The 17,192-nt window shown below is 37.1% G+C and overlaps 2 protein-coding genes across 3 annotated transcripts in view; one reads left to right on the forward strand and one right to left on the reverse strand.

The window, feature by feature from the left end:
* Positions 1-1,050: 1,050 nt before the first annotated feature.
* On the reverse strand, positions 1,051-12,401 carry LOC110453522 (myeloid differentiation primary response protein MyD88-like). Its single transcript, XM_021502501.1, has 6 exons — positions 11,738-12,401; positions 7,171-7,242; positions 4,139-4,198; positions 3,385-3,571; positions 2,786-2,877; positions 1,051-2,217 (listed from the first exon to the last, which is right to left on the reverse strand). The coding sequence occupies exons 1-6, from the start codon at positions 12,075-12,077 to the stop codon at positions 1,877-1,879; spliced, it is 1,092 nt and encodes a 363-aa protein (XP_021358176.1). The 5' UTR covers positions 12,078-12,401; the 3' UTR covers positions 1,051-1,876.
* A 6-nt stretch (positions 12,402-12,407) lies between these two features.
* LOC110453521 overlaps positions 12,408-17,192 on the forward strand; it is a 33,189-nt gene continuing 28,404 nt past the window's right edge. For both annotated transcript variants that reach the window (XM_021502500.1, XM_021502499.1), the window contains exons 1-2: positions 12,408-12,479; positions 13,332-13,363. The gene's annotated coding sequence lies outside the window, so the exon portion shown is untranslated. The remainder of the gene's footprint in view (positions 12,480-13,331; positions 13,364-17,192) is intronic.

Below are 17,192 nucleotides of genomic sequence, written 5' to 3' on the forward strand. Positions count from 1 at the left end.
AATTTCTAGAATTAAAAACCTAACACCAGCCATATCAAATAGTTGTCCATATTTTCATTTGTTCTTACATTACACGCCATTTTATTGACTGTGACTACAGTTTGATTATTAGATTTTTGTTGGAGGGCGTAAATACACCTGTGTCAGAATCTTAGTAGATTGCGTTATTCAGGTTTTGGCAATAATACTATTTTCTCAAGAGAAAACGTAACGCGCTGATCGATTGAAATGTTTTCCTCCATAAAATATATCCCTTGACCATATGGATTGGTAAGCTTTGTACATCCTGGTATTATTCCTTCCAAAGGACTCTTTAAGCAAACAGGTTATGTGTTTCGCACACGAAGTCATGAAAGACATGTCTCCTCTTTCTATTGCCGTCATCACAATTTCGCTAATTAATTAACAAGAGAGATCTCCAATTAAATTTGAGACAAGTGGTTAAAACTTGTGCTCAATCCAAGTGCTTTACATTGTATCTTATACAGGAAACCAAAACGATCAATGTTTTAATATTTGCAATTTCGTTCAATCTGATCACATTAAAAAACTGTTCAATTTGATCACATTAAAACACTGTTCACGTATTTGTCGATAGGTTTCCTATGAATTCAATAACGTCAACACAAATTCATAGCAAACATTCCCGTTCTACTTTCCACTTTTTTTACTTTTGTGCTTTTTTCTTTGAGCATCAACGTCTGGAATGTCTACAGGTTTTTCCTCTGGATAAACCTGTGTTGCTACTGTGATCCCCCAAAGTTCCCGTTTGGTAAGGTCTGAGGTATCTAATGCGATATTCCAGGCATCGACTGTCGGCATCCACGTTTCCGGATCCGGACGCAGTTCGCTTTTGATAGTAGCAGCGACGCGGGGCCATTGCCAGTGTCGAATTCCAACATTGTAAAATGGTGCCGGAGCCACAAAGTTCAATATACTGGGGACCTCTACATTCTCTATCACAATCGGTATCACTCTCTTTTGACGCGCTCCTGTTAAACAAAATTACGTTGTATTTTTAAATGCGTGAAGTTTANAAGACAAAACAGTTGTTACTTTGCCCATATCATCACAATTAGCGACGGTTACAATGCTGCATAGAGTACACAGAGTAACGTGTTTCATTGAAGCTCCACTGTACTGTTTACGATGTTATGACACGTTTATCGTTCTAGTATGACGTTCGTTAGAATCCACGACCAATACACACAACTCAAATAATTTCTAGAATTAAAAACCTAACACCAGCCATATCAAATAGTTATCCATATTTTCATTTTCATTTGTTCTTACATTACACGCCATTTTATTGACTGCGACTACAGTTTGATTATTAGATTTTTGTTGGAGGGCGTAAATACACCTGTGTCAGAATCTTAGTAGATTGCGTTATTCAGGTTTTGGCAATAATACTATTTTCTCAAGAGAAAACGTAACGCGCTGATCGATTGAAATGTTTTCCTCCATAAAATATATCCCTTGACCATATGGATTGGTAAGCTTTGTACATCCTGGTATTATTCCTTCCAAAGGACTCTTTAAGCAAACAGGTTATGTGTTTCGCACACGAAGTCATGAAAGACATGTCTCCTCTTTCTATTGCCGTCATCACAATTTCGCTAATTAATTAACAAGAGAGATCTCCAATTAAATTTGAGACAAGTGGTTAAAACTTGTGCTCAATCCAAGTGCTTTACATTGTATCTTATACAGGAAACCAAAACGATCAATGTTTTAATATTTGCAATTTCGTTCAATCTGATCACATTAAAAAACTGTTCAATTTGATCACATTAAAACACTGTTCACGTATTTGTCGATAGGTTTCCTATGAATTCAATAACGTCAACACAAATTCATAGCAAACATTCCCGTTCTACTTTCCACTTTTTTTACTTTTGTGCTTTTTTCTTTGAGCATCAACGTCTGGAATGTCTACAGGTTTTTCCTCTGGATAAACCTGTGTTGCTACTGTGATCCCCCAAAGTTCCCGTTTGGTAAGGTCTGAGGTATCTAATGCGATATTCCAGGCATCGACTGTCGGCATCCACGTTTCCGGATCCGGACGCAGTTCGCTTTTGATAGTAGCAGCGACGCGGGGCCATTGCCAGTGTCGAATTCCAACATTGTAAAATGGTGCCGGAGCCACAAAGTTCAATATACTGGGGACCTCTACATTCTCTATCACAATCGGTATCACTCTCTTTTGACGGGCTCCTGTTAAACAAAATTACGTTGTATTTTTAAATGCGTGAAGTTTAACATGAACTATTATTGAAATTGTGCAGGCATTTTGTTGCAATTATTTTCATCGTAAAAAGTTTTCAAATTATTATAAGAACCATTTAAGTACGTCTTCTAACGAAGTGATCCCGTGACAATAGAATTGGACGACTTCTTATTGTCGAATGGTCTTCCCGCATATCATTTACAATTGTTGTATAACAGTATTTGATATATTATACAATTGCATTGTCTGAGGTACCTTGCAGCATCGAGGTGAAACAATTTACCAGCTACATAATGTGGTGTGATTGTAGTAGCCCACTCATGTGCCTCTGCTATTGGGATATAACCAATGATCTCCTGTCCTCAATTCAATACTTCAAATCTTTATCTTTTTCGTTTTCTTCGTTATCTATCTGACGACATCTGCTGTAAACCCAATATGTCTACCTTGTATAACTTGACTGTGGTTTGATTATCCTTAAAGCTATACAATAAAGTAATAAATGTATGAGGTAAAGAAGAGTACAATGTGACAGTCGGAGAAAGGTGTTGTTACCTGGCGACAGAGCATGTGCAAACTTAAGCTGGAAGTCTGCAGCTGGGCTATTGTTGAATGATTTAGACACAATCACAATGCATCGCCGACATCTGCAAAACGAATTAAATACTAATTACAATTGTTTAAACGGAGACCAGCAGAAAACATACCTCCACTTATGAAAACGACGAACTTTTTTTAATATTTTTATATCTCTAATGTACTTAAATATAAAATTGAATAACTAATTAAACGTAATTAACTTTATTATCCAATACTCCAATCCTCCACTCCCCTATACACATCCGCATTAATTAATCACTGGTTCCTGAGCTCAAAGTCTAGCAGTTCAGGGTTGTGGATAAATGGTTGCTAAGTTCGGTATCCGTCAGATTTTTGTGGTATAAGTATCAAACCAACTGAAACGAAGTGACCAACCCCAACGTTAAAACCTGTTAGTCAGTATGTCCGTAAAACACTTTAGTCAGTATGAACGTAAAACCTGTTAGTCAGTATGAACGTAAAACACATTAGTCAGTATGTCTGTAAAACCTGTTAGTCAGTATGAACGTAAAACACATTAGTCAGTATGCCCGTAAAACCTGTTGCGTACGTACTTTTTCTCTATAATGGCTGCCGATACTGAATGCATTGCTGTTCCTACTAAATCATCTCTCCAGGGAATGAACAGACGGAAATTGTATTCCGGACCCTCAAGAATCCGACTCATTTCTTTAACAAACTCCAGCTGGTCCGAGGCGTCAGGGTNGCTACAACATAAACATAATACTACATAACGTATGTCTTAACATATATCACTTTGTATAAGAATTTAGAAATAAATTTGTTTATCTCCTAATATCTGTTTAAAATCAGTAAACAAAATGTAATTAACAAGATCATTTATATATGCATATATTGTATTGTAACTTATTCACACAAATACGCGGAGGACGTCTGATGATGAACAATTTCATCCTGCCTCTATACCTATAATATAAGTATATCTATAATAGACAGACAACACATAAAGTGATGACGTCGAATACCGCAATGTTTGGCGTGATATTTGTAGTTCAAACTTCTGATTGGTTGAGATGCTTGGCGATGAAATTATCACGCAATTGTATGTTATGTGCATTTTTTTCTGCAATTAAAACATATTTACTAACTATGAATTAAAAAGTGTTGAATGACTTTTTAAAATATATTATAAGGGATTACAAGAATTATTGTTGGGGTTATACGGTGCATACCGAAAAACCTGTGTAAACTTATGCAAAGTGCAAACACTTTTTTCGGTATTTACCATATAATCCCAAAAGTAATCCTGGTAATACCTTAAATAGTTTAGTGTGAAAGAAGTCTAACACTTACCATCCGATACAGTTTCTATTTTGTCCGGTGGAGGAGATGAAGGACTACTCGGATCTAAACAGGAAAGAAGAAACAGATTTTCCCCATTAAACTGATTCACAGCGTGCCACAATACAATGAGATACGGATTGACAATAACGTACAAACCACTTGTTGAACAGATGTTGGCTACTAGGTGTAAATCGACAAAACAGCTGTATGTTCCTTGATTGATATGCTTTGAAATGTGTCCAATGACACCAAATAACCCGGATGTTTCTGGTTTATCAGGTGAAGCATTGATTACTTACTTAGTAATCAGGTGTGGTAGGTTTGTTTTTTAACCAATTGAAAACTGTTTTTGTCAAGGTACGTAGGTAAAGCATCTGTACAGTGAAAAATATAAGGAAGTCATATAAAACGTGATAACAAATGATAATCTGGTAGTGTAAAACGTAAGTAATTGATATGTAAGGTGAAGTGCAAAATAAATCACTAAAATCACAGTGGTTAATGTAAGAGTGTTGCTTTTGTTACACGATATTGAAATGCTGCCAAATAGTGTATTGCGGAACGTCTCGGTGTGAACACACATGTATTCCCTAACTTGGTAACACGGATGACACCCTTGGACAAGGTATGCAGAACATTGTGATCGTAAAACACATCACCTGTGTATAACCAGTCCCGGATCCGTGTAACTCGCTCTCACATGATTAGAAACACTAATGTGATTGTTTCACAAAGTAGCTTTTGAATATGGACATATATTCTGAAAACACAATCAATCAACAAAATATGACTCATCAAAAGTTTAATGGAGGAAAAGTACCCATACCGAGCCAAAACAATATCAAATAAAAGAAAAGTATCAATTTTCCCCAAAAAAAACCAGGTACAAGATGTTGACATGTCAAGCTACAATTCGCCTTTATTGGGGTTTTTCGTCACTATCTAAGTCTTTAACTCTCCGGGATCGGCAGGAATTACTACAGTGTTACTTACAAACCATTGCATTTAATTACAATATGGAATTCTGATATGAACTATCTTAAAAAGGGGTTCTTGATACCTGTACGATAAATATGTTGTTTTCAGTTTTACTGTACCTCTACAGGGATAATGGGTCAGTTTGGTGCGAAAGCATCGACCTCTATATATTACTGATTCTCCTATGATATTAAGTACCATAGGGGAGTCAGTTATATGTAATAAACTCTACAGTATCCCAAAAAACAAAACGCATATTGTTAATAAGATGCCCAATCAACGGGAGCTGTACAGACAAAACAATGGAGATTTGAGGAGGAGAACCTTAGTTCTATGTATGTGCTCTAAAACATCTTAAGGCCTGTGGACTAGTTAAGTTTATGACGTTCAAAAGAGGTCGACCTTGATAGGGATTCGTCACTGATAATCTATTAGCTAACGTGACATTCTCTGTCTATTTATATTTATATATTTATATCTAAATATAAATTATCAGTGACGAATCCCTATCAAGGTCGACCTCTTTTGAACGTCATAAACTTAACTAGTCCACAGGCCTTACAACATTATTTATATCTATATATTCATATTATATATCATTATAGAATGTTACCTTAGATAATGAATGTGGTAAAATATTTCCGTGGGTTGGTGCTTACAATGTATTATTAGTGAAAGTGTGAGTATGTGGCAAGACCTTGTTCGACGGCTTGTAGCAAAAGGTCTTTGTTTATTCTCACGCTTTCTCTGTTTCTAACAGTTAAAACTCATAACAATTGACTTTCATTCCACTTGTTTAATATTATTTGTTGGTAGTTTCGTGTACAACAGAGAAATTAAATACAACATTATCGGTTGATTGTTCGAAAACGTTTAACAAGCATTCGTACTATGTAATAGAACATAGTTGTGGATGACCAAATAGAACTTGAATCACGCTCTTGAAGCTCTTTTTTACGATGGCCGACAAGAGCCTGACAAAAAAAATATGAATTTTCATAATTTTTTGTACCAAGGTACACTTTTATATGGTACACAAAGATATGAAAATTGAAATCATTTCGTACCATGCGTGGTATATAAAGATTATAAACAACTTTACAAAAAAACTCTTTACTTTCACATGTATATGTACCAACAGACGATATCAGCCGAAAAATGATTTGAATTTTCATATCTTTCTGTACCGTGGTACACTTTTGCCAGGTACAAAGAGATATGAAAGCGTCTCTCCTTTTTGTACCGCGTTACATTTTTTTCATTTATTTTTGTACAACCTACGGTGGCTGCGGGAACCGTAGCCCCTATGTCCGATTTCTTTTTATTGTTATCGGACCATAGAGAACATTTGCGAAGTTGAAGCAGATATAGTACATTAGAAATGTAAGTATTAGAAAAATAATCCATAATAACTTCCTTTTTAACGTAAAACATTTATAAAACTCGGTAAAGGATATTGAATAGTTGATTTCAATTTAAATGAGTAAGTAATAGTTTGGGTTTTCATTTGGTGCAATCAAAATTACAGAAATTCCCTGCGATAACTTTTCATTGCATGTGATGACAGTCTTATCAGGGTGTAATTTCACATGTTTCTGAACCATGGCTGTTTTCGGACGTTATTTTGGTACAGAAAGATACAAATGCAACGGGTTGATTTTATTTTTGCTTTCATATCTTTGTGTACCATGGTACACAAAAAATTCAATTTTAATATCTTTGGGTACCATATAAAAGTGTCGGCCATCGTACTTTTCCACTCAAAACACAATCTAAAGTCAGTAGTTATAACGGCCCACTTTACCTTGAAAGTCATACAGGGCTAAATGGAAAAAATCAGTTAACGGTAGTGGAAATTAGAAAGCTGAAATATTACAATGGGAAAGCAGGTCTTCTTCCATATCTCATTAAGAAAGATATTTCATTTCTACTTGGGTTCCACACATGTAAATCGCATTTTACTGTCATGTAATGGGAAGCAGTATGCAAACTTACTTTCCCCAAATCAGAAGGGAATATGATTCGATGACTACAGTAGGTATAACAAGATAACGAACCTCGGAATGTGGGATCGTCATATATCTTCTTGAGACTTTGTTGATTTTGTTTCCACTTCTTAACATCTCTTTCTACAACAAAGAAACAGAAACATGAAATATGTGACCACATTAACAAACCAATGGATACATTTCATTGAACAGGATTACAACGAAAGCGCTTGGCACGCTTTCTTTTTAATTTATCATTGCTATGCCGATGACACACAAATTTACATGGTCATAAAAAACAGGACAGTGTAATACAGTCTCAGAAAGTCTGGAAGCTTGTCTGACAGATATCAGTATCTGGATGAACGCCAACATGCTTAAACTTAATCAGGAAAAGACGAAACTAATCGTCTTTTCCCCTAAGTGTCAGCAAACAATGGCTCTCCAGCTCAAGGTTGGTGCCAGAACTATTGAGACTGTTCCAGCTTTTAAAAACCTAGGGGTATACTTTGACAGCTCTCTGAACATGGCGAAACAAGTGAACGCTATTGCCAAATCCTGTTACTACCAGATCAGGAACATCGGCAGTATTCGGCAGTTTCTAACTGCAGATGCATGCAAGATTTTGGTACATTCACGTGTTACCTCTCGGTTGGATTAACGTAACGCCCTGCTCTGTGGTATATCTGACAAACTAACTAGTCGTCTGCAGAGGGTCCAGAACACTGCAGCACGGTTCGTTACTCGTACTCGAAAGAGAGAGCACATCACACCTGCGCTTTATTCGTTGCACTGGTTACCTGTACGATACAGGTCGCAGTACAAAAATCTGGTATACACATACAAGGCACTGAATGGAACAGCTCCTCAGTACCTACAGGAGCTTGTTACCCTGTATCAGCCGTCAAGATCACTGCGGTCGGAGTCAGAATCTTTGTTGTGTGTCCCAAAATCTCGTACTGTGACCTACGGAAACAGATGCTTTGGGAGGGTTTCGGCTACGTTGTGGAATAGCTTACCATCTGCTATTAGGAAGTCGAATACCCTGGCCAAGTTCAAGAGGGACATAAAAACTCACCTCTTCACGTCTGCATTTTAGAATCTTTGCAAAGACGTCATGTAAATACCACCCTTTTATTTGTTCAATTATGTGCACATTGCTTGTTAAATGTATGAAAGTGATTGCAAGCCTTTGTTGTTTGTTTTCACAATTATAACCATTACTTTTATCCATATGTTGTAAAGCGCCTCAGAGTAATTTTACAAATTATATAGGGCGCTATATAAATGTTGTATATTATTATTATTATTATTAATTTCATAATTCTTCAATCCTATGTAAGGAGAGTGCCAAAATACGGAAACGTTTATCAGAACAGCAAATAATGATTTCGTCAAGCTGCATTTATAAATCAAACGTTGAGTTAAAATTTGGACATGAAGTCATTATTTAAAAAAAAAATACAATAGTATTTGTTCAACGCAGTAAAGTCAAGATATGGCCATTTCTGTCGTACATCGAGTGCATTTTTTCTTCGAACTCTGACGTAATAAAAAGAAAGGGACTTTCCCTTATTTATCTACTAATACTTGTTGTCAAATATTATGTTAAGTTTTAATGTCATAGATACCGTTTTACAAATAATCATAAATTGTTTTATTTATCTTAAGATATATATCGAACTATTATATGACGTCATAGTTTATGACGTCACAACATATACTTCAATTAAACAGTCTGAAGAATTTCCTAGAAGAGATGAAAGTACTAAAGATTCGTTGTCGAATATTTGTAGTAACGAACACATCTTGCAGTATATCCAGAGACGAGATTTAATTGCACCGTTGATCATAACAATATGTATTGTACTGGGAGTGTTCTCCAAAACAAGTCAATAAGAAATAACATCGATGATATATATCAGTACACTTTTAAAGTCAAATTGTTGTCTTTCTATTGAAACAAATTTAAAACATGATCGAGGGATACGTTGTTTCATGTCTTACTAGTCGAACAAGTTCATAACTTTAACACTTTCCTTGGTACATAAACAATCATCCATTTAAAATAGAATGGAGTATGCAGTGCCTATACATGTGATGTTTATTTTATCTCAGAATCAATAACCCCTTATCAGTGCCCTGTAAGATCATACAGGTAAACATAGTAAAATGCAGATTGTGTGGTTACAATGTCGACAATTCAACCCTATAAGGTTACTCATAGGCATAAACAAGTAATCTTTTTGTAAATTTAGAAGCAAAATAGGCCTTTTTTCATTTCACGTACTCAACGACCCGTAAGCAAGGAAAACATAAGAAACTAATCTGTTCATTTAAGATTATTGCATTGGGATATACCAGGCCAATTCTTTTCCGATATCAGCATCAACCCATTAGCTACGTGAGTAGTACATCCCAAAAAGTAATAAACGATAGTTCGTCCTGTTATTACGGTGCAAATGTTGGCTTAATAGATACAGAACTTCTGTACTTAAAAATATTGTGTATATGACATCACGGAAGGGTGCTAATTATAATCGTATAGGATATCATGGAAGTGTGCTAATTATAATCATATATGATATCACGGAAGTGTGCTAATTATATTCGTATAGTATATCACGGAAGTGTGCTAGTTATAATCGTATAGGATACCACGGAAGTGTGCTTATTATAATCGTATAGTATATCACGGAAGTGTGCTAATTATAATCGTATAATATATCACGGAAGTGTGCTAATTATAATCGTATAGGATATCACGGAAGTGTGCTAATTATAATCGTATAGGATATCACGGAAGTGTGCTAATAATAATCGTATAGTTTATAACGGAAGTGTGCTAATCACAATCGTATAGGATATCACGGAAGTGTGCTAATTATAACCGTATAGGATATCACGGAAATGTGCTAATTATAATCGTATAGTATATCACGGAAGTGTGCTAATTATAATCATATATGATATCACGGAAGTGTGCTAATAATAGTATATCACGGAAGTGTGCTAATTATAATCGTATAGGATACAACGGAAGTGTTCTAATAATAATCGTATAGTATATCAAGGAAGTGTGCTAATTATAATCGTATAGTATATCACGGAAGTGTGCTAATAATAATCGTATAATATATCACGGAAGTGTGCTAATTATAATCGTATAGGATACCACGGAAGTGTGCTAATTATAATCGTATAGGATATCACGGAAGTGTGCTAATTATAATCGTATAGTATATCACGGAAGTGTTCTAATTATAATCGTATAGGATATCACGGAAGTGTGTTAATCATAATCATATATGATATCACGGAAGTGTGCGAATAATAATCATATATGATATCACGGAAGTGTGCTAATTATAATCGTATAGTATATCACGGAAGTGTTCTAATTATAACCGTATAGTATATCAAGGAAGTGTGCTAATTATAATCGTATAGGATACCACGGAAGTGTGCTAATTATAATCGTATAGTATATCACGGAAGTGTGCTTATAATAACGTTTATGATATCACGGAAATGTACTTATTATAATCGTATAGGATATCACGGAAGTGTGCTAATTATAATCGTATAGGATATCACGGAAGGGTGCTTATAATAACGTTTATGATATCACGGAAGTGTGCTTATTATAATCGTAAAGGATATCACGGAAGTGTGCTAATAATAGTATATCACGGAAGTGTGCTAATTATAATCGTATAGTATATCACGGAAGTGTGCTTATAATAACGTTAATGATATCACGGAAATGTGCTAATTATTATCGTATAGGATATCACGGAAGTGTGCTAATTATAATCATATATGATATCGCGGAAGTGTGCTAATAATAGTATATCACGGAAGTGTTCTTAAAATAACGTTTATGATATCACGGAAATGTGCTTATTATAATCGTATAGGATAGCACGGAAGTGTGCTAATAATAGTATATCACGGAAGTGTGCTTAAAATAACGTTTATGATATCACGGAAATGTGCTTATTATAATCGTATAGGATATCACGGAAGTGTGCTAATTATAATCGTATAGGATACCACGGAAGTGTGCTAATTATAATCGTATAGGATACCACGGAAGTTTGCTAATTATAATCGTATAGTATATCACGGAAGTGTGCTAATTATAATCGTATAGGATATCACGGAAGTGTGCTAATTATAATCGTATAGGATATCACGGAAGTGTGCTAATTATAATAGTATAAGATATAAGTATATGCAGTGAATTTAAATCTGATCGCATATTTCTCAGGAATATCTTGTAAAATTACATTTTGTAAAGAACTGAAGCAGAATGCTATTTGATTTATTTTTAAACAAAAAGTTTTAGGTCAGATATTAATTTCTGTTTTTGTTTCCCTACTTATAACACAGGTAAAAGGCCACATATTACACTCGCATATGTATATAGTTTTACATAAACCACAACACGCACTTAATTTTGTAAACAGTTGGCATAAAGGGAACATTCTACCATTTATAAGTAATAAAAGCATGTTATTGCTTCTCAAATAAAGTTCATATTATCGAGGTATATATGTTTCTGTTCTTTTCCAAAATATAACTATGATGCTTACACAGACATACCAGAAAACAACTTATCATTCTCCCTTACCTATCATTTGACGACATTCGCTAATAACGTCAAACCTTTCAAGCTGAAAGAGGAAGCTTATGAGGTTCCCAACTGTTGGTTCTGGGTCATTCCGGGTGCTCCACAAGTGGAGCATTTCCTGTGTTGGACTCTTCTGACGTTTCATGTTTTCTATTTCCGGTTGTGAGAAGTTCAAAAGTTCAGCACAACCACACCAGTCGTTGAACATGTCCGAGTCTGGGATAAGACTTCCTTCCGGGTCCATGAACATGCCTATTTTTCTTCTACATCCATTGTTTAACGAGTTCATATGCACATCTTTCATCGATTCGATTAAGTTCTCGACTGTCGTTTCCGCCATTGCCTTCTATTTGGGTTTTTTAAACCAAGACTAGAAAGAAAAGAAATTAGTGTTAAAGTACACAACTCTCCATGAGGTGTGCTGTTGTTCTTTAGAGGGTTAGATTATACTCCACCCATGTTCACCAGTCCTTAGTGTATCCTGTTCAAAGCACGTAGCACGTTGTCAGGTACACCCTTGCAACAGATCCGAGGTGATACAGGTCAACCAATTTCACTGGGCTTGTACCGATGTTATGTCATGCACGACAGGGGTGATCGCCGATCCGCGAGTACTCACCTCTAGTACTGTGGAATTTCCCGAATATTCCCCGTTGCACTTCCTGTGCTTTCGGTTTGATTTAACTTCCGCCTTCAGACAAGACACTTCACATGTGTAACGATACCACACGTGTGACAAGAAGTATGTAGCTTTGTTTACGCAATGTATATTTACATATACCCTTTCATTCACAGAGAACTTTCTGCTCTCAAACTGTGTATTGATAATAAACCTAAAACAACAGGTAAAGACAGGTTTCCTTCAGCAATATATCAGACTATAGAGCTTGTGAATGTAAAAAATCTTAAAGTAGATACTTCAGGGTTCAAGTACATGTGTGTTAACAAATCACACACATATACCCATACCCATAGAATTGAACGGAGTTCCGGTTAATCATTTGTTGATTTGATAATATGCTTGATATTTGTAACGTCTAATAGCTGCTTTTAGTTCCTACTTTTATGTTTGATAAAATGTGTACATACGCTTATAACAATAAAAGATTTGTATGTAGCAGACGACCCTCGAAATGTCCTTATCGAAACTAAGTGTCAGGGTGGCTTAGATCACAGAGGGGAATATGAATGTAGTTAATTTTAACGGATGAGAGGTTCACAGCAATTTCGCGGGCATTTTAATTTGGCTTGATCATTTGTTTTAATAATTATATTAAAAATGTGGTTACTTGAAACAATGACATAATATACGCATCCTTTATTTATGTCATAAGAGGGGTTTTATGTAACTTATAAAAAGTAAATTAACAAGTTACATAAATACAATTCATAAACAAGGACAGAGACTCATAAGTCCCTCTTTCTAATACATTATTAGATTCGACCGTTTTACTAAAATGTTTTTCGTAAGTGTGGAAAATATTTCGTTATATTCAATTATATATTTATAACCTATTATGCAAATATTTTTAGCGAGAGAATACAGTTTCAATTAATACAATGATTATAAAAATCTGCGCCTTTTCTCTTTCAGCACATTAGTTATGTGACTACAGAAAAGGAAAGGTAGGTCAACATTACTGTACCTCATTGCCTAACTTGGCAGTAACATTCAAACAGGGTTTCGTCTTTAAACTTTGATAGTCAAATTATATATTATGTTATTACCGATAGTATTGCTGAATGCTGCGAGAAGAAAGTAACTCCTGTATACGTCAGCCAATAGGAACACGGCACGTTATCAGGTTACAAAGCTATAAGTCATAGCAAGGTAAGGAACTAGACGGACATGTCAGGTTATCGAACTCTGACGAATCGTATCAGGAATAGTATTGATTGAAATTAGAGATCTCAGTCTTTACAATCGTAACCGGGTGTGTAATCAGATCACTGCAATATTGTTATAGAGAAGTACCCAAATTACGTCAGAGTGACACATCAGGAATAATTTCTGTGTCGATTACAGATAATCATTGCTGAATAAAAATTTAAGGCTGACTATACTTCCTGACCAGATGGACCCAAAGTGACTTTTGAAGAAGGCTCTTTCTTCCTGTATACTTATTGATCATTTTACATCACCAAGTAGTTAACTCTGTAGGAGGGCTATCAGTCTAAAATGGTGGTCGTTACTCTGTAGGAGGGCTATCAGTCTAAAATGGTGTTCGTTACTCTGTAGGAGGGATATCAGTCTAATATGGTGTTCGTTACTCTGTAGGAAGGCTATCAGTCTAAAATGGTGGTCGTTACTCTGTAGGAGGGCTATCCGTCTAAATTGGTGATCGTTACTCTGTAGGAGGGCTATCAGTAAAAATTGGTGGTCGTTACTTTGTAGGAGGGCTATCAGTCTAAATTGGTGATCGTTACTCTGTAGGAGGGCTATCAGTCTAAAATTGTGGTCGTTACTCTGTAGGAGGGCTATCGGTATTAAATGGTGGTCGTTACTCTGTAGGAGCCCTATCAGTCTAAAATGGTGATCGTTACTCTGTAGGAGGGCTATCAGTATAAAATGGTGATCGTTACTCTGTAGGAGGGCTATCAGTAAAAATTGGTGGTCGTTACTTTGTAGGAGGGCTATCAGTCTAAATTGGTGATCGTTACTCTGTAGGAGGGCTATCAGTCTAAAATTGTAGTCGTTACTCTGTAGGAGGGATATCAGTCTAAAATGGTGTTCGTTACTCTGTAGGAAGGCTATCCGTCTAAAATGGTGGTCGTTACTCTGTAGGAGGGCTATCAGTCTAACATTGTAGTCGTTACTCTGTAGGAGGGCAATCATTATGAAAAATGGTGGTCGTTACCCTGTAGGAGGGCTATCAGTTGAAATGGTGGCCATTATCCTGTAGGAGGGCTATCATTACTTTGTAGGGGGGCAATCAGTATAAAATCGTGGCCATTCCTCTGAAGGAAGTCTATCAGTCTGAAATGGTGGCCGTTATGCTGTAGGAGGGCTATCAGTAGGAGGGCTATCAGTCTAAATTGGTGGTCGTTACTCTGTAGGAGGGATATCAGTCTAAATGGTGTTCGTTACTCTGTAGGACGGCTATCAGTCTAAAATGGTGGTTGTTACTCTGTAGGAGGGCTAACAGTCTAAATTGGTGATCGATACTCTGTAGGAGGGCTATCAGTAGGAGGGCTATCAGTCTAACATTGTAGTCGTTACTCTGTAGGAGGGCTAACAGTCTAAATTGGTGATCGTTACTCTGTAGGTGGGCTATCAGTCTAAAATTGTAGTCGTTACTCTGTAGGGGGGATATCAGTCTAAAATGGTGATCGTTACTCTGTAGGGGGGCTATCAGTCTAAATTGGTGGTCGTTACTCTGTAGGACGGCTATCAGTCTAAAATGGGGTTCGTTACTCTGTAGGAGGGATATCGGTCTAAAATGGGGATCGTTACTCTGTAGGAAGGATATCAGTCTAAAATGGTGGTCGTTGCTCTGTAGGAGGGCTATCAATCTAAAATTGTAGTCGTTACTCTGTAGGGGGGATATCAGTCTAAAATGGTGATCGTTACTTTGTAGGAGGGCAATCAGTATAAAATCGTGGCCATTCCTCTGAAGGAAGTCTATCAGTCTGAAATGGTGGCCGTTATCCTGTAGGAGGACTATCCAGCTAAAATTGAGGTCGTTACTTTGGAGGAGGGCAATCAGTATAAAATCGTGGCCATTCCTCTGAAGGAAGTCTATCAGTCTGAAATGGTGATCGTTTCTCTGTAGGAGGGCTATCAATCTAAAATTGTAGTCGTTACTCTGTAGGGGGGCTATCAGCCTAAAATGGTGGTCGTTACCCTGTAGGAGGGCTATCAGTAAAAATTGGTGGTCGTTACTTTGTAGGAGGGCTATCAGTCTAACATTGTAGTCGTTACTCTGTAGGGGGGATATCAGTCTAAAATGGAGTTCGTTACTCTGTAGGAGGGATATCCGTCTAAAATGGTGGTCGTTCCTCTGTAGGAGGGATATCAGTTGAAATGGTGGCCATTATCCTGTAGGAGGGCTATCATTACTTTGTAGGAGGGCAATCAGTATAAAATCGTGGCCATTACTCTGAAGGAAGGCTATCAGTCTGAAATGGTGGCCGTTACTCTGTAGGAGGGCTGTCAGTATAAAATGGTGATCGTTACTCTGTAGGTGGGCTATCAGTCTAAAATTGTGGTCGTTACTCTGTAGGGGGGCTATCAGCCTAAAATGGTGGTCGTTACCCTGTAGGAGGGCTATCAGTCTCAAATGGTGGCCGTTATCCTGTAGGAGGTCTAAAATGGTGATCGTTACTATGTTGGAGGGCTATCAGTCTAAAATCGTGACCGTTACTCTGTAGGAGGGATATCGGTCTAAAATGGTGGTCGTTGCTCTGTAGGAGGGATATCAGTCTAAAATTGTGGTCGTTACTCTGTAGGGGGGCTATCAGCCTAAAATGGTGGTCGTTACCCTGTAGGAGGGCTATCAGTTGAAATGGTGGCCATTATCCTGTAGGAGGGCTAAAATGGTGATCGTTACTCTGTAGGGGGGCTATCAGCCTAAAATGGTGGTCGTTACCCTGTAGGAGGGCTATCAGTTGAAATGGTGGCCATTATCCTGTAGGAGGGCTATCATTACTTTGTAGGAGGGCAATCAGTATAAAATCGTGGCCATTCCTCTGAAGGAAGTCTATCAGTCTGAAATGGTGATCGTTTCTCTGTAGGAGGGATATCAGTCTAAAATGGAGTTCGTTACTCTGTAGGAGGGATATCCGTCTAAAATGGTGGTCGTTACCCTGTAGGAGGGCTATCAGTAGGAGGGCTATCAGTCTAAAATGGGGATCGTTACTCTGTAGGAAGGCTATCCGTCTAAAATGGTGGTCGTTACTTTGTAGGATGGCTATCAGTCTAAATTGGTGGTCGTTACTCTGTAGGAAGGCTATCAGTTTGAAATGGTGGCCGTTATCCTGTAGGAGGGCAATCAGTTGAAATGTTGGCCGTTATCCTGTAGGAGGACTATCCATCTAAAATTGAGGTCGTTACTTTGTAGGAGGGCAATCAGTATAAAATCGTGGCCATTACTCTGAAGGAAGGCTATCAGTCTGAAATGGTGGCCGTTATCCTGTAGGAGGGCTATCAGTTGAAATGGTGGCCATTATCCTGTAGGAGGGCTATCAGTATAAAATGGTGGTCGTTACTCTGAAGGAGGGCTATCAGTCTAAAATGGTGATCGTTACTCTGTAGTAGGGCTATCAATATACAATTTTGGACGTTACTCTGTAGGAGGGCAATCATTATGAAATGGTGATCGTTACTCTGTAGGAGGGCTATCCGTCTAAAATAGTGGTCGTTACTCTGTAGGAGGGCAATGAGTATAAAATGGTGGTCGTTACTCTGTAGGAGGGTATATCAGTCTAAAATGGTGGTCGTTACTCTGTAGGAGGG

This window comes from Mizuhopecten yessoensis, unplaced genomic scaffold (genome assembly GCF_002113885.1).
Source record: "Mizuhopecten yessoensis strain PY_sf001 unplaced genomic scaffold, ASM211388v2 scaffold7441, whole genome shotgun sequence".
In the NCBI taxonomy this organism is placed as follows: domain Eukaryota; kingdom Metazoa; phylum Mollusca; class Bivalvia; order Pectinida; family Pectinidae; genus Mizuhopecten; species Mizuhopecten yessoensis.